Here is an 18,756-nt window from a genome sequence, read left to right as displayed (position 1 = left end):
GTGGATTCAGTGTGAGTGTGTAGGTACAGGAGCTGACTGTGGATTCAGTGTGAGTGTGTAGGCACAGGAGCTGACTGTGGATTCAGTGTGAGTGTGTAGATACAGGTGCTAACTGTGGATTCAGTGTGAGTGTGTAGATACAGGTGCTAACTGTGGATTCAGTATGAGTGTGTAGGTACAGGAGCTGACTGTGGATTCAGTGGTAGTGTGTAGCTGCAGGAGCTGACTGTGCATTCAGTGTGAGTGTGTTGGTACAGGAGCTGACTGTGCATTCAGTGTGAGTGTGTTGGTACAGGAGCTGACTGTAGATTCAGTGTGAGTGCGTAGGTACAGGAGCTGACTGTAGATTCACGGTGAGTGTGTAGGTGCAGGAGCTGACTGTGGATTCAGTGTGCGTGTGTCGGTACAGGAGCTGACTGTAAATTTAGTGTGAGTGTGTACATATAGGAGCTGACTTTAGATTCAGTGTGTGTGTAGGCACAGGAGCTGACTGTGGATTTAGTGTGAGTGTGTAGGTACAGGAGCTGACTGTGGATTCAGTGTGAGTGTGTAGGCACAGGAGCTGACTGTGGATTCAGTGTGAGTGTGTCAGTACAGGAGCTGACTGTGGATTCAGTGTGAGTGTGTCGGTACAGGAGCTGACTGTGGATTCAGTGTGAGTGTGTAGGTACAGGAGCTGACTGTGGATTCAGTGTGAGTGCGCAGATAGAGGAGCTGACTGTGGATTCAGTGTGAGTCTGTAGGTACAGGTGCTAACTGTTGATTCAGGGTGAGTGTGTATAGGTACATGTGCTAACTGTGGATTCAGAGTGAGTGTGTCGGTACAGGAGCTGACTGTGCATTCAGTGTGTGTGTTGGTACAGGAGCTGACTGTAGATTTAGTGTGAGTGTGTAGGTACAGGAGTTGACTGTGGATTCAGTGTGAGTGTCGGTACAGGAGCTGACTGTGGATTCAGTGTGAGTGTGTAGGTACAGGAGCTGACTTTAGATTCAGTATGAGTGTGTAGGTACTGGAGCTGACTGTGGATTTAGTGTGAGTGTGTAGGTATAGGAGCTGACCTTACACCTTCATACTGAATCTAGGTACAGGAGCTGACTGTAGATTCAGTGTGAGTGTGGTAGGCATATGATCTAAGTGTAGATTCCGAGCTTGAGTGTGGCTATAGGGTCTAAGTGTCGATTCTGTCTGTGGAAAATTCTGTGTAAGTTTAAGTTTAGTGCCTGATTGTAGACTTAGAGTCTGAGAGTAGATCCAAGAAGCTACAAGAGTGTAGATTACAGTGCGTGTGTAGATTCTGTATATAGTATTGATGTAGCCTGTGAATGTCGCTATTTGGCCTTGATGATCAATGGAGTATATGGTCAGAGTTATAGATTAGAATTAGAGTTATAGATTAGAGTTATAGATTGGTTGTTTTCTATGTAGAATAACACATCCCTGGAGTGAGGTATAATCTAGAATTTAACATAGGAGTTTGGCTGGTTTATAAATCCAGTCTGTTGGAAGTTGGAGCTGGTGTTTCAGGTAGTTTGATGTGATAGTTGGTTAAATGTGTGTTTCCCTGTCTCCTAGATGAAGTCCTTGTTCCTTCGGCTGTCAGCTCTGTACCTGCTCGCACTGATCTCTGCTCAAGCACCTCCACATTACCAGAGGTTCACAGCTGGAGTCACAGAGGGTCAGCAGTCGAACCTACAGGCCTGGCTCTCTGAGCTAGTGTCTCAGCAACGTCTGGACCTGCTCCTGGGCCAGCTCAACGGGGAGCACCTCGAGAGCCAGAGACATCTCAAGAAGTGGATCCTGGACAGCCAGGAACAGGGTGCCAAGTGTGTCACCGTTCCCCTGACTGATAGGGGGTTTGAGAGGGAGTACGGGGCAACTTGCAGCAACACTCTGGATCCCAGGGGCTTGGAAAGTGAGAGTCAAGAGAGCCAGTCTCTCACCTCCATGGCTGGTCGCCTGCAGTCATTCACTCGCAATAAAGGGGGCATTGGATTCCGCTTTGGGAAGTAATTCGCCCTCCCTCAGACCCTCTCTGTCCTTATTCCCTCTCTTATGTCTTCAGTCTCTCCCTTCTTCCCTCTATCCAGAAGAATACAGATTGCAGAGATTATCTTTCGCAGATGAGAACAGGGTGAGACTCTGTGACGGAGCATGTCAAAATGTAATGAAATATCGACAAATAAATGGAATTCACTTCAAATTTGACATCACAAAGGATCTTCTTTTTATAACGTGTTGGTGTCAGAACGAGGAGAAGTTTAGAGCTTGCTTTAGATTTAATGACTAATCTCTAGGAGAGTTAATACCTCACTAACTTGTGTAACCCGTATCTTGGTCATATCGAGACATGTGCATCACATTAAATACTTTCCACAACCTCATAAGCATCGAGTCGCTGATGAAGAACTTTCAAAGTGTAGGTGCTGACGTGCTGTAGGCATGACAGCAGCCAGGAAGATCCCACAGGATCATGGTACGTGATCATAATGGAGCCCCAGGTAATGGTGTAATGAGGCCACAGTTGGAGCAATGTGTGTGGTTCTGGTCTCACAGGAAAGCTGGGATTGCAATGCAGGAATGCAGAGGAGTTTGCCTGGGATTGAGTATTTTCATTATGAAGAAAGGCTGGTTAAGTTCAGGCTGTTTAATATGGGGAAGAGAAAGCTGAGGGGACACCTAATTGAGGAGTATGACATTATGAGGGACATAGATAAGGAGAAACGTCTCCCCTTAAGAGGGAACTCAAGGAGAAATGTTTTCACTCTGAGTGGTGAGTCTCTGAAACCCAGTGCCTGGAAGATCAGGAGAGGCAGGAACCGACTTCTCTGGAGCATAGCAGGTTGAGAGGTGAGCTTGTAAAATCACAAGTGGTGAAGACAGGGTTAATGGCAGGTGACTTTTCCCCGGGATGGGGGTTTCAAAACTAGGGGGCACATTTTTAAGGTGAGAGGAGTGAGATTTAAAAAAATATGAAGGACAAATTTCTTTACACAGAGAGTGGTTCATGTGTGGAATGAATTTCCAGAGGAAGTGGTGGAAGTGGGTCCAATTACAATGTTTAAAAGACATTTCAGATAAGTAGGTGAATAGGAAAGGTTTGCAGGGATATGGGCCAGGAGCAGGCAGGTGGGACTAGTTCAGTTTGGGATTCTGTTTCCGAATGGACTGGTTTGACTGAAGGGTCTGATCTGTGCTGTATGACTGTAAGTGTTGAGATGTGCTCTTGAAATACCATGGTATACAGAGCTAGGGGAAAGTGAGGACTGCAGATGCTGGAGATCAGAGTCGAGAGTGTGATGCTGGAAAAGCACAGCAGGTCAGGCAACATCTGAGGAGCAGGAGAAGCGACATTTCAGGCAAAAGCCCCTCAATAGGAATGAGGTTGTGAGCCAAGGGGGGGAAAGAGGGCGACATAAATGGGAGGGGGTGGGGCTGGAGGGAAGGTAGCTAAGAGTGTGATAGGTGGATGGAGGTGGGGATAATGGTGATAGGTTAGAGAGGAGGGTGGAGAGGATAGGTGGGAAGGGAGATGGACAGGTGGGACAGGTCATGAGGATGGTGCTGAGATGGAAATTTGGAACTGGGATAAGGTGGGGGGGAGGGGAAATGAGGAAACTGGTGAAATCTACATTGATGCCCTGGGGTTGGAGAATCCCGAGGGAGAAGATGAGGGATCAGTGTTGGAAACTAGGATTCGAATAGATAAGTGCTTGATGATCGGTGTGGAAACGATGGGCTGAAGGGCCTCTTTATGAGCTGTGAAATCTTCTAACTCTATGATCTGATAATATTGGGGGAGAGGGGGGTAAATATTGGCCAGAACACCAGCAAGTAACCCCTTTGGCCTTTCTCAGATTGGGAAGAAGTGGCTCACTCGAGAGAGAAGGTCCAAGGTTTAACACAGGAACTGAAAGACTGTGGAGCTCCCTCATGGCTGCACTGGGAGAGTGTTCCCAGGTAGACAGACCCTTCCTGGATGAATCCTGCCATGGGAGACACAGCACCTGAATTTCTCCGAATCCAATTTACTGGCATCACATCCCACACTTTCGGCGTTTACTCCCTTGCTCAGGAACAGCAGTGTGTCCATTCAGTAAGATGCACGGCAAGCACATAGAAAGCACCTTCCTCACCTCCTACCTCCACCATCACAGCAGCAGATACATGGGAATCCCATCACTTTCTGGTTCCTCTCCAAACCGCTCACTTTTCCTGCCTGGAAAGACATCGCTGTTCCATAAATCCCACTAGGAGCTCCCTCCCTAAGATCCCTGTGGCCCCATGAACTGCTGCAGATCAGGAGGGCAGCTCACTACCACCGTCTAGACATCAATAAATTCTGGTCTTTACCTGTGGCCAACCCACATTCCATCAAAGATTAAACAGATTCCTCTCTAATATAGGGACCAGCCAATGAGAATCACACCCAAGTCAGAATTTCCAAATCTCCCCACTCAAGATTCTTTCTCCGGATTCTTCAGTCCTGACCTGTTACCCTCTGAGCAAGGTCTCAGTTCCAGTTCTAAAAGGAGATATTTGGGATCTCACTGACACTCAGTGACCAACTAAACACTGAGTGAATAGAGTCAGTGCAGGAGCTTTGGCCTGGGCAGAGGACTCTGGAATTCTCTGGCCTCGGGAATCTGTGTGCGCCCGCTGAGCACAAACCTGCAGGATGACTCGGAAGGCAAATATAAGGTTGTCATTCATCTCGAGAGGACGAGAATAAAATAGCAAGGATGTACTCCTGAGCCTTTAGCAAGCTCTGGTCAGATCACATTGAGATCATTGTGAGCGATTTTGGGCCCCATACCTTAGGGACGATGTACTGGCCCTGGAACGGGTCCAGGGGAGGGTCACGAGAATGATCCCAAGAATGAGGAACGTTTGAGGACCCCGGGACTATACTCAATGGAGTTTAGAAGGATGGGGGAGGGGGAGGGTGATCAAATAGAAACTTACAGAATACTGAACGGCATGGACAGAGTAGATGTTGGGAAGATGTTAGGAGAGACTAGGATCCGAGGACACAGCCTTAGAGTAAAGGGAAGACCTTTTAGAATGGAGGTAAGGAGAACGTTCTTCAGCCAAAGAGCGGGGAATTTGTGGAATTCATTGTCATAGAAGGCAGTGGAGGCCAGGTCACTGAGGATATTTAAGACAGAGTTAGATAGATTCTTGATTACCAAGGGGATTAAAGGTTATGTGGAAACATAGGAGAATGGGGTTGAGAAACCTAGCAGGCATGATCGAATGGTGGAGCAGACTCGATGGGCTGAATGGCCTAATTTCTGCTCCTCTGTCTTATGGACTAAGTGCTATCCCAAGGAGTATGCCAACAAGACACCAAGAGCAAGGGGGTCACATCCCAGCAGCTGGTCGGCCTGGGGGACCATCACCACTTCAATAAACTTCAGAAAGGTGTCGGGACTGTTATGTTCAGGACCGCTCACCTTTTCGCAAATGCTGCAGGCCATTCAGCCCATCGAGAGCATTCAATACCATCACGTCTGATCGAACACTTCAAGCTCTCCTTCTACCCTCCCTATCCCCCTGTTCGCCAGTGCGTTTCAGAAATTGGTCAAACGTTCCTTCAACAGACTCTAAAACCCAGCCTCCAACACCCTCCTCTCTCCCCCAGGAGTGACGTTCCCTGTGATAATGGAGGGAGGTGGGTTTGGCGGGGGGGGGGGGTGCGGCTGGTCAGTGGTGGTTCAGTTAGAAAAAAAAGGATTGTGGGAATAAAAATCAAATTCGTCACCCTCCGACAAAAATGCGGTTCAAACTGGTGTAGTGGGGAGTCAATGTACAGTTTCAGAACACCAATCAGAATTGCTTCCATTGCTGACGATATTAAGAGTTGTAGTATGAACGCGCGTGGATTGGATTTGGATCCAGTGAAGACCCACAGCCATTGGAGGATGGGTCAGACCTGTGCGGTTGACTAACTATTGGGATGGGTAATGCAGAGGCCCATGCTTGGGGTCAGGGGTGGGGGCGGGGAAGCACAACAGGAGAGCCTTGCATTGTGGGATACTCGAGACGTCAAGTGGCTATTCCTCATGCCCCAATCCCCTGAGGATATTTGGGTGGAAGTCCTCCCTCCTAAGGCCCCTACAATCTCAAGATAAGACAGGATACCACAGGGATTAGAAAAGGCACATCAAATGTATTTCAAAATAACAGAGAAAAAAAAACATACAAAATAACTTCAAAACAAAATTCATCAAGTTAAATCTCTTTAAAATGCAATGGGGGCAGTTTCTGGTATTAGAGATTGATCCTAGCACTCATATACTAGAAAGCAGCAGATATACAAGAGGCTGGCGATCAGAAAACAGCAGCATCCAAAGTCTTGGAGCTTCGGATGTCCCCACCCTCCCCCCTACCCTTTCCAATCCCTTCTCCAACATTTGGTTAACTCTATGATTTGGCGAATAATTTTGGAACCACACAATTTGAAGCCGGCGAGTGATAGGCCATACTGGGTCTTGGGTGTTGGGTCTTGTTGTTGGTGGGTTCAAAGGTCAACAGGCCCAGATCCCAGCAGAACATAAACAGAGGCTAAAAAAAATCGTAGGCCTCATGACGACCGCAGTAAAATCGAAAAGTCCGGGCGGAAGAATTAGCTGCGAGCTTTAGGATTGTCCCCTGGAGGTGGCCCTGTGCCTCACTCCTTCCTGACGGAACTGACAAACTTATAAGGCCTCATCTTCATCTCAGTGAAGGGTATGGAGAACTCGAAGCCCTTCCAGCTATACCAGTTCACACCCTGCAGAAGGGAAAAGGCAGTCAGTGTCAGTGTTCACTCTGAGTGAATAACCAGTCATTACACAGCAAGCCAGGATGTACCAGTGTCATAGAGGGGCTGAGGGAGAGCGAGAGGGAATGAGAGAGTCAGAGAGAGAAAGAGAGAGAGAGAAAATCGGTGAGTGAGCGAGAATCAGTGAGAGAGAGTCAGAGGGTGAGTGAGAGAGTCAGTGGGTGAGCAAGAGAGTCACTGAGTGAGAGAGTCAGTGAGTGTGAGAGAGTCAGAGAGAGATTCAATGAGTGTGAGAGAGAGTCAGTGATGGTCAGTGAGTGAGATAGATTCAGCGAGTGAGAGAGATTCAGTGAGTGGGAGATAGATTCAGTGAGTGAGGGAATCAGTGAGAGAGAGAGAAAATCAGTGAGAGAGCGAAATTCAGTGAGCGAGCAAGAGTCAGTGGGTGAGCGAGAGAGTCAGTGAGGGAGAGAATCAGTGAGTGAGATAGATTCAGTGAGCGAGGGAATGAGTGGGAGAAAGAGAGAGTCAGAAAGAGAGTCATTGAGTGAGAGATTCAGCCAGTGAGAGAGTCAGTGAGTGAGAGAGATTCAGTGAGTGACGGAATCAGTGAGTGAGAGAGATTCAGTGAGTGAGAGATTCAGTGAGTGAGAGAGATTCAGTGAGTGAGAGATTCAGTGAGTGAGAGATTCAGTGAGTGAGAGATTCAGTGAGTGAGAGATTCAGTGAGTGAGAGAGTCAGTGAGAGAGAGATCAGTGAGTGAGAGAGATCAGTGAGTGAGAGAGATCAGTGAGTGAGAGAGATCAGTGAGTGAGAGAGTCAGTGAGTGAGAGAATCAGTGAGTGAGAGAGAGGCAGTGAGTGAGAGAGATAGTGAGTGAGAGAGATCAGTGAGTGAGAGAGAGAGTCAGTGAGTGAGAGAATCAGTGAGTGAGAGAGAGGCAGTGAGTGAGAGAGAGGCAGTGAGTGAGAGAGTCAGTGAGGGAGAGAGATTCAGTGAGTGAGAGATTCAGTGAGTGAGAGATTCAGTGAGTGAGAGAGATTCAGTGAGTGAGAGAATCAGTGAGTGAGAGAGAGGCAGTGAGTGAGGGAGATTCAGTGAGTGAGGGAGTCAGTGAGTGAGAAAGATTCAGTGAGTGAGAGATTCAGTGAGTGAGAGATTCAGTGAGTGAGAGATTCAGTGAGTGAGAGATTCAGTGAGTGAGAGATTCAGTGAGTGAGAGATTCAGTGAGTGAGAGATTCAGTGAGTGAGAGAGATTCAGTGAGTGAGGGATTCAGTGAGTGAGAGATTCAGTGAGAGAGAGATCAGTGAGTGAGAGATTCAGTGAGTGAGAGATTCAGTGAGAGAGAGATCAGTGAGTGAGGGATTCAGTGAGTGAGAGATTCAGTGAGAGATCAGTGAGTGAGAGATTCAGTGAGTGAGAGATTCAGTGAGTGAGAGAGATTCAGTGAGTGAGAGAATCAGTGAGAGAGAGAGATTCAGTGAGTGAGAGAGATTCAGTGAGTGAGAGAATCAGTGAGTGAGAGATTCAGTGAGTGAGAGATTCAGTGAGTGAGAGATTCAGTGAGTGAGAGATTCAGTGAGTGAGAGAGAGGCAGTGAGTGAGAGATTCAGTGAGTGAGAGATTCAGTGAGTGAGAGATTCAGTGAGTGAGAGAGATTCAGTGAGTGAGAGAATCAGTGAGAGAGAGAGAGATTCAGTGAGTGAGGGATTCAGTGAGTGAGAGAGATTCAGTGAGTGAGAGGATCAGTGAGTGAGAGATTCAGTGAGTGAGAGATTCAGTGAGTGAGAGGCAGTGAGTGAGAGATTCAGTGAGTGAGAGATTCAGTGAGTGAGAGATCAGTGAGTGAGAGATTCAGTGAGTGAGAGATCAGTGAGTGAGAGATTCAGTGAGTGAGAGAGATTCAGTGAGTGAGAGAGATTCAGTGAGTGAGAGAGATTCAGTGAGTGAGAGAATCAGTGAGAGAGAGAGATTCAGTGAGTGAGAGATTCAGTGAGAGATTCAGTGAGTGAGAGATTCAGTGAGAGAGAGATCAGTGAGTGAGAGATTCAGTGAGTGAGAGAGATTCAGTGAGTGAGAGAGATTCAGTGAGTGAGAGAATCAGTGAGTGAGAGAGATTCAGTGAGTGAGAGAATCAGTGAGTGAGAGATCAGTGAGTGAGAGAGATCAAGTGAGAGAGAGAGTCAGTGAGGGAGAGAGTTAGTGAGTGAGAGAGAATCAGTGAGTGAGAGATCAGTGAGTGAGAGAGATCAAGTGAGAGAGAGAGTCAGTGAGGGAGAGAGTTAGTGAGTGAGAGAGAATCAGTGAGTGAGAGAGATTCAGTGAGTGAGAGAGAGGCAGTGAGTGAGGGAGTCAGTGAGTGAGAGAGAGGCAGTGAGTGAGAGAGTCAGTGAGTGAGAGAGTCAGTGAGAGAGAGATCAGTGAGTGAGAGAGATCAAGTGAGAGAGAGAGTCAGTGAGGGAGAGAGTTAGTGAGTGAGAGAGAATCAGTGAGTGAGAGAGATTCAGTGAGTGAGAGAGAGGCAGTGAGTGAGGGATTCAGTGAGTGAGAGATTCAGTGAGTGAGAGAGATTCAGTGAGTGAGAGAGTCAGTGAGAGAGAGAGAGTCAGTGAGGGAGAGAGATCAGTGAGTGAGAGAGAATCAGTGAGTGAGAGAGAATCAGTGAGTGAGAGAGATCAGTGAGTGAGAGAGTCAGTGAGAGAGAGAGATTCAGTGAGTGAGAGAGATCAGTGAGTGAGAGAGTCAGTGAGAGAGAGAGATTCAGTGAGTGAGAGAGATCAGTGAGTGAGAGATTCAGTGAGTGAGAGATTCAGTGAGTGAGAGAGATTCAGTGAGTGAGAGATTCAGTGAGAGAGAGAGATTCAGTGAGTGAGAGAGATCAGTGAGTGAGAGATTCAGTGAGTGAGAGAGATTCAGTGAGTGAGAGAGAATCAGTGAGTGAGAGATTCAGTGAGTGAGAGAGATCAGTGAGTGAGAGAGATCCAGTGAGTGAGAGAGATTCAGTGAGTGAGAGAGTCAGTGAGAGAGAGATCAGTGAGGGAGAGAGATCAGTGAGGGAGAGAGATCAGTGAGGGAGAGAGTTAGTGAGTGAGAGAGAGAGTCAGTGAGTGAGAGAGATTCAGTGAGTAAGAGAGATCAGTGAGTGAGAGAATCAGTGAGTGTGAGAGATTCAGTGAGTGAGAGAGATTCAGTGAGTGAGAGAGTCAGTGAGAGAGAGAGAGTCAGTGAGGGAGAGAGATCAGTGAGTGAGAGAGAATCAGTGAGTGAGAGAGAATCAGTGAGTGAGAGAGATCAGTGAGTGAGAGAGTCAGTGAGAGAGAGAGATTCAGTGAGTGAGAGAGATCAGTGAGTGAGAGAGTCAGTGAGAGAGAGAGATTCAGTGAGTGAGAGAGATCAGTGAGTGAGAGATTCAGTGAGTGAGAGATTCAGTGAGTGAGAGAGATTCAGTGAGTGAGAGATTCAGTGAGAGAGAGAGATTCAGTGAGTGAGAGAGATCAGTGAGTGAGAGATTCAGTGAGTGAGAGAGATTCAGTGAGTGAGAGAGAATCAGTGAGTGAGAGATTCAGTGAGTGAGAGAGATCAGTGAGTGAGAGATTCAGTGAGTGAGAGAGATTCAGTGAGTGAGAGAGATCAGTGAGTGAGAGATTCAGTGAGTGAGAGAGATTCAGTGAGTGAGAGAGATTCAGTGAGTGAGAGAGAATCAGTGAGTGAGAGGCAGTGAGTGAGAGAGAGGCAGTGAATAAGGGAGTCAGTGAGGGAGATTCAGTAAGTGAGAGATTCAGTGAATGACAGAGATTCAGTGTGAGAGAGAGAGTCAGTGAGAGAGAGTCAGTGAGAGAGTGAGAGTTAGTGAGAGAGAGTTAGTGAGAGAGAGTCAATGAGAGAGAGAGTTAGTGAGAGAGAGAGTTAGTGAGAGAGAGAGATAGAGTCAGTGAGTGAGGGATTCAGTGAGTGAGAGACAGGCAGTGAGAGAGAATCAGTGAATGAGAGTCAGTGAATGAGAGAAATTCAGTGTGAGAAAGAGAGTCAGTGAGAGTTAGAGTCAGTGAGGGAGAAAGTCAGTGAGGGAGAGAGAGGCAGTGAGTGAGAGAATCAGTGAATGAGAGTCAGTGAATGAGGGAGTCGGTGAATGAGGGAGTCGGTGAATGAGGGAGTCGGTGAATGAGGGAGTCGGTGAATGAGAGATTCAGTGAATGAGAGATTCAGTGAATGAGAGATTCAGTGAATGAGAGATTCAGTGAGAGAGATATTCAGTGAGTGTGGAATTCTGTGAGTGAGAGAGTCAGAGAGAAAGAGAGAGAGTCAATGAGTGAAACAGAATCCGTGAGTGAGAGAGATTCAGGTGGGAGAGAGAATCAGTGAGTGAGACAGAGTCTGAGTGAGAGTCAGCGAGTGAAAGAGTCAGTCAGTGAGAGAGTCAGTGAGTGAGAGAGAGTCAGTGAGTGAGAGTGAGCGAGGGAGCGAGAGACAGTGAGGGAGTGGGAGAGCGTGAGGGAGTGGGAGAGAGTGAGGGAGTGGGAGAGAGCGAGGGAGTGGGAGAGAAAGCGAATGAGTGAGAGAGAGGGAGTGAGAGATAGCGAGGGAGTGGGAGAGAGTGAGGGAGTGGGAGAGAGTGAGGGAGTGAGAGAGTGTGAGAGAGTGAGGGAGTGAGAGAGAGTGAGAATCAGAGTGAGGGAGTGAGAGAGTGAGGGACTGAGAGAAAGTGAGAGAGTGGGAGAGAGAGAGTGAGGGAGTGAGACAGAGTGAAGGAGTGAGACAGAGTGAGGGAATGAGACAAAATGAGAGAGAATCAGAGTGAGGGAGTGAGGGAGTGAGGAAGAGCGAAGGAGTGAGAGAGAGTGAGGGAGTGGGGGAGTGGGAGAGAGGGAGTGACAGAGAGCGAGGGAGTGAGAGAGACTGAGGGAATGAGAGAGACTGAGGGAGTGAGAGAGAGCGAATGAGTGAGAGAGAGCGAGGGAGTGGGAGAGAGCGAGGGAGTGGGAGAGAGTGGGAGAGAGTGAGGGAGTGGGCGAGAGTGAAGGAGAGTAAGGGAGTGAGAGAGAGTGAGGGAGTGAGAGAGAGCGAGGGAGTGAGAGAGAGAGGGAGAATCACAGTGAGTGAGAGAGAGAGAGAGAGTGACAATAAGCAAGTGAGTCAGAATCAGGGAGTGAGAATGAGAAACTGACTGAGTGAGTGAGATTGCTTGTGTGAAACAGTGGCCATGTGTGAGAGAGACTGTGAGAGAGAGAGTCAGTAAGTGAAAGTCAGAGAGAGTGAGAGTCAGTGGGTGAGAGAGGAAGAATGAGGTGGAGAGTGAGAGAACGAGACAGAGAGGCAGAGGGAGGGAGGGAGAGAGAGAGAGAGAGAGAGAGAGACGGAGAGTGAGAGGGTGAGTAATGGGGTGAGTACCTGATGGTCCCTGTTGTTTCCATACTCTCCGTTGAGATTGACACGATGACAGTTTTTATACCACCAGCCTCCTCGATAGGAGACAGCACAGTTTGTGAGAGCCTCGTCATTGTCAGCATCGATGGTGGTGAAGTTACTGCCATGATGATATGCCAAGGAGTTCCCTGTGATAAAACAGCAGCTTCACTGACTGCGGTAGTGACTCAGAGATCGCTCCTTGTTAAACTGGCTCATAACTCCAGATGAAACAGAATGCCGTGTAAAGGGGGTTGTTAAGATATTGGATACCTGCCTGGCCTGTTGCCTGGTTACCATGGAGACAGGGTGGAAAGTCTTCACAAGAGAGCTGGAAGCAGCTGCTTCCGACTGTGTGCACACTCCCCATGTCCCAGATTTTATACAGACAGACAAAGAACAAAGAACAAAGAAAATTTACAGCCTAGGAACAGGCCCTTCGGCCCTCCAAGCCTGAGCTGATCCAAATCCACTCTCTATACCTGTCGCCCAATTCGTAAGCATCTGTATCCCTCTGCTCCCCACCTACTCCTGCATCTGTCCAGACACACCTTATATGAATCTACCATTTCTGCTTCTCCCACCTCTGCTGGCTGGAAGTTCCAGGCGCCTAATGTGCAAAGTACTTGCCACGTGTATCCCCCTTAAACTTTTCACCTCTCACCTTGAAAGCGTGACCTCTAGTTATTGAATCCTTCACCCTGGGAAAAAGCTTGTCTCTATCCACCCTGTCTATACCCTTCATGATTTTGTAGACATCAATCAGGTCCCTCCTCAATCTCCTTTTTTCTAATGAAAACAAATATAACCTACTCAACCTGTCTTCATACTTAGCACCTTCCATACCAGGCAACATCTTCGTAAACCATCTCTGCACCCTCTCCAAAGCGTCCACATCCTTTTGGCAATGTGGCGACCAGAACTGTACACAGTATTCTAAATGCAGCCAAACCAATGTCGCGTACAATTTTAATATGACCTGCCAGCTCTTATACGCAATACCCCGTCCGATGAAGACAAGCATACTATATACCTTCTTGAACACTCTATCCACCTGTGCAGCAACCTTCAGGGTACAATGGACCTGAACTCCCAGATCTCTCTGCCCATCAACTTTTCTCAAGGCTCTTCCATTTACAGTATAATTTGCTCTCGAATTAGACTTCCCAAAATGCATCAGCTCTCGTTTGTCTGGATTGAACTCCATCTGCCACTTCTCCGCCCAACTCTCCAGTCTATCTATATCCTCCTGTATTCTTTGACAGTCCCTTATGCTTTCTGCTACTCCCCAATCTTCGTGTCATCTGCAAACTTGCTGATCATACCAACAGTGCCCTCTTCCAGATCATTAATGTATATTACAAACAACAGTGGCCCCAACACTGATCCCTGTGGAACACCACTGGTCACCTTTCTCCATGTCGAGAAACTCCCTTCAGTTACTACTTAGTCTCCTGTTGCTCAACCAGTTCTTTATCCACCTCGCTAGAACACCCTGCACACCATGTGACTTCACTTTCTCCATTAGTTTCCCATGGGGAACCTTATCAAATGCCTTCCTAGAGTCCATGTATATGACATCTACAGCCCTTCCTTCATCTATCAACTTAGTCACTTCTTCAAGAAACTTTATTATGTTGGTAAGGCACGATCTCCCCCGCACAAAACCATGTTGCCTATCACTGATAGGTCCATTCTTTTCTGAATATAAATAGATCTTATCCCTCAGTACCTTCTCCAGCAACATTCCCATCACAGACGTCAGGCTCACTGGGCTGTAGTTACCTTGAATATCCATTCTACCTTTCTTGTACAGGGGGACAACATGAGCAACCCTCCAGTCCTCTGGTAACTCGCCGATGCAGGGGATGGGAAGATCTCATTGGGAGACAAACAGTCTCTACACACAGTCAAGAGTGAGGTGCTGGAAAAGCATAGCAGGACAGGCAGCATCCAAGGAGCAGGGGGATCAACGTTTCAGGCATAAGCCCATACATCCTGTCACAGGCAACATGGTTACAGTCTCACGCAGTGTCACACAGACAACATGGGTACACATACATGGTGTCACACAGGCAATGTGGGTACAATCACACACACAGTATCACAGGTAACATGGATACAGTCACGCACACAGTGTCACACAGGCAACATAGCTACGGTCACACACATGGTGTCACACAGGCAACATGGGTACAGTCACACACAGTGTCACACAGTCAACACGGCTACAGTCACACACAGTGTCACACAGGCAACATGGGCATGGTCACACACTGTGTTACACAGGGAATATGGGTATGGTCACACAAGCAACATGGGTACGGTCACACAGTGTCACGCAGACAACATGGGTATGGTCACACACAGTGTCAAACAGGGAACATGGGTATTACCTGAATAAGACTGTTACATAGACACTGTCACAGGGCATCACAGACACAGTTACACAGGGAGCCCTGTCTATCTTTGAGCCTCCACTTATCAGAGTGAGGTATGAAACTGGGAAGGATGGGAAATGGGTGGGTACAGCAGTACGGTGAACTGGGAATGTTTCCCTTCAGGTGTCTCGGAGCACTCCCTCCTTCCCTCCCTCACTCACTCACCGGCATTCCCGGAATATTTGCCCAATCTCAGTTTGTATCTCTCGGCTGGGCCCTCCACCAAAAAGTTATCGTAGGTAGCGTAGGCGGATTCCTGACCGTTCCGCAGATCCACACGGAGTTGGTAATGTTGCTGTGCTGTCAGCTGGTGCAGCTTCAACAACCCTACAGTACAGACAGAGGTTACTGTCAGTGACCCATCACTACCCAATCAACTCGATCTCAGGCCCCATTCCTGATCCTCACCAACTACCCCCCTCACCCTTCCTGTCTCTCTCTCCCACCCCCTCACACTCCCATTCTCTCTCTCTCCCCCCCATCCTCCCATTCTCTCTCTCCCCCCCTCATCCTCCCATTCTCTCTCCCCCCCCCTCATCCTCCCACTCTCTCTCTCCCCCCCCCCCCCTCATCCTGGTCAGTACCCAGCCAGTGCTCCCTCTGGTCTGTACCCAGCCAGCGCTCCCCCCTGTCCTTACCCAGCCAGCGCTCCCCCCTGTCCTTACCCAGCCAGTGCTCCCCCCTGTCCTTACCCAGCCAGTTCTCCCCTCTGTCCTTACCCAGCCAGTGCTCCCCCCTGTCCTTGCCCAGCCAGTGCTCACCCTGTCCTTACCCAGCCAGTGCTCCCCCCTGTCCTTACCCAGCCAGTGCTTCCCCTGTCCTTGCCCAGCCAGTGCTCCCCCCCTGTCCTTACCCAGCCAGTGCTTCCCCCTGTCCTTACCCAGCCAGTGCTCCCCCCTGTCCTTACCCAGCCAGCGCTCCCCCCTGTCCTTACCCAGCCAGTGCTCCCCCCTGTCCTTACCCAGCCAGTGCTCCCTCTGTCCCTTACCCAGCCAGTGCTCCCCCCTGTCCTTACCCCAGCCAGTGCCCCCCCTGTCCTTACCCAGCCAGTGCTCCCTCTGTCCTTACCCAGCCAGTGCTCCCCCCTGTCCTTACCCAGCCAGCGCTCCCCCCTGTCCTTACCCAGCCAGTGCTCCATCTGTCCTTACCCAGCCAGTGCTCCCCCCTGTCCTTACCCAGCCAGTGCTCCCCCCTGTCCTTACCCAGCCAGTACTCCCACCTGTCCTTACCCAGCCAGTGCTCCCTCCTGTCCTTACCCAGCCAGTGCTCCCTCCTGTCCTTACCCAGCCAGTGCTCCCCCTGTCCTTACCCAGCCAGTGCTCCCCCCTGTCCTTACCCAGCCAGTGCTCCCCCCTGTCCTTACCCAGCCAGTGCTCCCACCTGTCCTTACCCAGCCAGTGCTCCCCCTGTCCTTACCCAGCCAGCGCTCCCCCCGCCATCCTTACCCAGCCAGTGCTCCCTCCTGTCCTTACCCAGCCAGTGCTCCCCCTGTCCTTACCCAGCCAGTGCTCCCCCTGTCCTTACCCAGCCAGTGCTCCCCCCTGTCCTTACCCAGCCAGTGCTCCCTCCTGTCCTTACCCAGCCAGTGCTCCCCCCTGTCCTTACCCAGCCAGTGCTCCCCCTGTCCTTACCCAGCCAGTGCTCCCTCCTGTCCTTACCCAACCAGCGCTCCCCCCCCCATCCTTACCCAGCCAGTACTCCCACCTGTCCTTACCCAGCCAGTGCTCCCTCCTGTCCTTACCCAGCCAGTGCTCCCCCCTGTCCTTACCCAGCCAGTGCTCCCCCTGTCCTTACCCAGCCAGTGCTCCCTCCTGTCCTTACCCAGCCAGTGCTCCCCCCTGTCCTTACCCAGCCAGTGCTCCCCAGCCAGATCTCCGAAGCCTTTCTCGTAGGCCTTCCAGTTCCTGATGAAGTTGGCCTTGCCGTCCATTCTCCTCTGGAAAACCTTCCAGCAGGGAAAGAGGAAAACAGTGATGAATTTCAGACACTAATCTCATGCAGCAGTGTGGCTGGAAGGACAAACTGAGGGAATCTCCGAAGCTCACTGTGTGGATTAAGATTGGGATTGGGAATGTTGACAGGGAAGCCTTTAACTCACTGGCATTCCAAACACTCTGCGTCTAAACTCTGACCCTTTTCCCAGCCGCTCAAACCCAGGGCTGGGTTTCCCATTTGTAAGTTTCTGAGTGAGATTCACTCAGCCACAATGGCCTGGGTTTACTTTTCCCATACAATCCTCTTCCCTCTGACTGTACCGGTCTAGTGGAACTGAGTGGCAGGAGAAGGGGGAATGCCCTTGGATGCAACATTCCAGAAATATGGAAAGCCCAACCCCACAGGACTTCATTCAAGTCGCTGCACACCAACAGCTGCCCCTTCACTGTGTGTGTCCTGAATATTTAACCTCAGGGCAAGGACAACTTAGGTCCAACAGTACTGGGATTGCGGGGGGCCATCTGTTAGAGAGAAGGTCAGAGTGTATATGGTGAACAGACAAGGGTGGGGGAGTCCGGAAGGGTGCATAGGTTTAAGGTGAGGGGGGGGGGGGGGAAGATTTGAAAGGGAACTGAGGGGCAGCTTTTTCACACAGAGGGTGGTGCGTGTATGGAATGAGCTGCCAGAGGAAGTGGTGGAGGCTGGTACAATTGCAACATTTAAAAGGCATCTGGATGGGTATACGAATAGGAAGGGTTTGGAGGGATATGGGCCAAGTGCTGGCAGGTGGGACTAGATCAGACTGGGATGTCTAGACAGCACGGACAAGTTGGGCCGAAGGGTCTGTTTCCATGCTGTACATCACTATGACTGACAGAGGAGGTCACACTACCTGAGCCAGCCAGCAGGGACTGAGATAGCCCCCCAGGGTCGCTGTTGTTATCCTCGGGGGGAAGCTGAACGCACAACAGCACACAGAGAAAGACAGATAGTTACTCCACCTCACAGGGGGGTAAGGAGCAGCATCCTCTCTCCTCACACCCCTCTCCCCAGGGCCCAGTACTCTCTCCCTCTCTCAGCACACACACCCCTCTCCCCAGGGCCCAGTACTCTCTCCCTCTCTCAGCACACACACCCCTCTCCCCAGGGCCCAGTACTCTCTCCCTCTCTCAGCACACACACCCCTCTCCCCAGGGCCCAGTACTCTCTCCCTCTCTCAGCACACACACCCCTCTCACCAGGGCCCAGAACTCTCTCCCTCTCTCAGCACACACACCCCTCTCACCAGGGCCCAGAACTCTCTTTCTCACCACATATACCCCTCTCCCCAGGGCCCAGCACTCTCTCCCTCTCTCTCACTCTGCCAGTACACACACCTCTCCCCAGGGCCCAGCACTCTCCTTCTCTCACTCTGCCAGCACACACACCTCTCCCCAGGGCCCAGTACTCTCCTTCTCTCACTCTGCCAGTACACACACCTCTCCCCAGGGCCCAGCACTCTCTCCCTCTCTCACTCTGCCAGTACACACTCCTCTCCCCAGGGCCCAGCACTCTTTTCCTCTCTCACTCTGCCAGTACACACACCTCTCCCCAGGGCCCAGCACTCTCTCCCTCTCTCACTCTGCCAGTACACACACCTCTCCCCAGGGCCCAGCACTCTCCTTCTCTCACTCTGCCAGTACACACACCTCTCCCCAGGGCCCAGCACTCTCCTTCTCTCACTCTGCCAGCACACACACCTCTCCCCAGGGCCCAGGCACTCTCTCCCTCTCTCTCACTCTGCCAGTACACACACCTCTCCCCAGGGCCCAGCACTCTCTCCCTCTCTCACTCTGCCAGTACACACACCTCTCCCCAGGGCCCAGCACTCTCTCCCTCTCTCACTCTACCAGCACACACTCCTCTCCCCAGGGTACAGCACTCTCTCCCTCTCTCATTCTGCCAGCACACACACCTCTCCCCAGGGTACAGCACTCTCTCCCTCTCTCTCACTCTGCCAGCACACACACCTCTCCCCAGGGCCCAGCACTCTCTCCCTCTCTCACTCTGCCAGCACACACACCTCTCCCCAGGGCCCAGCACTCTCTCCCTCTCTCACTCTGCCAGTACACACACCTCTCCCCAGGGCCCAGCACTCTCTCCCTCTCTCACTCTACCAGCACACACTCCTCTCCCCAGGGCCCATCACTCTCTCCCTCTCTCATTCTGCC

General features: G+C 50.3%; 2 protein-coding genes across 2 annotated transcripts in view; one reads left to right on the top strand and one right to left on the bottom strand.

Annotated features, from left to right (window-relative positions):
- Positions 1-2,172, top strand: part of cyp21a2 (cytochrome P450, family 21, subfamily A, polypeptide 2) — a 277,123-nt gene extending 274,951 nt beyond the window's left edge. The window contains exon 10 of the mRNA XM_072550034.1: positions 1,574-2,172. Within this exon, the coding sequence (XP_072406135.1) occupies positions 1,574-1,710 (137 nt within the window). The 3' untranslated portion in view covers positions 1,711-2,172. The remainder of the gene's footprint in view (positions 1-1,573) is intronic.
- A 3,978-nt stretch (positions 2,173-6,150) lies between these two features.
- LOC140455286 (uncharacterized) overlaps positions 6,151-18,756 on the bottom strand; it is a 207,344-nt gene continuing 194,738 nt past the window's right edge. The window contains exons 66-69 of the mRNA XM_072550032.1: positions 16,460-16,556; positions 14,777-14,938; positions 12,156-12,319; positions 6,151-6,773 (exon numbers count right to left, since the gene is read on the bottom strand). Coding sequence (XP_072406133.1) covers positions 6,672-6,773; positions 12,156-12,319; positions 14,777-14,938; positions 16,460-16,556 — 525 coding nt within the window. The 3' untranslated portion in view covers positions 6,151-6,671. The remainder of the gene's footprint in view (positions 6,774-12,155; positions 12,320-14,776; positions 14,939-16,459; positions 16,557-18,756) is intronic.

This window comes from Chiloscyllium punctatum, chromosome 30, assembly GCF_047496795.1.
Source record: "Chiloscyllium punctatum isolate Juve2018m chromosome 30, sChiPun1.3, whole genome shotgun sequence".
Taxonomy (NCBI): Eukaryota; Metazoa; Chordata; class Chondrichthyes; order Orectolobiformes; family Hemiscylliidae; genus Chiloscyllium; species Chiloscyllium punctatum.
Note: the sequence above shows the minus strand (reverse complement) of the source record. Positions and strands in the feature narration are given on the sequence as shown.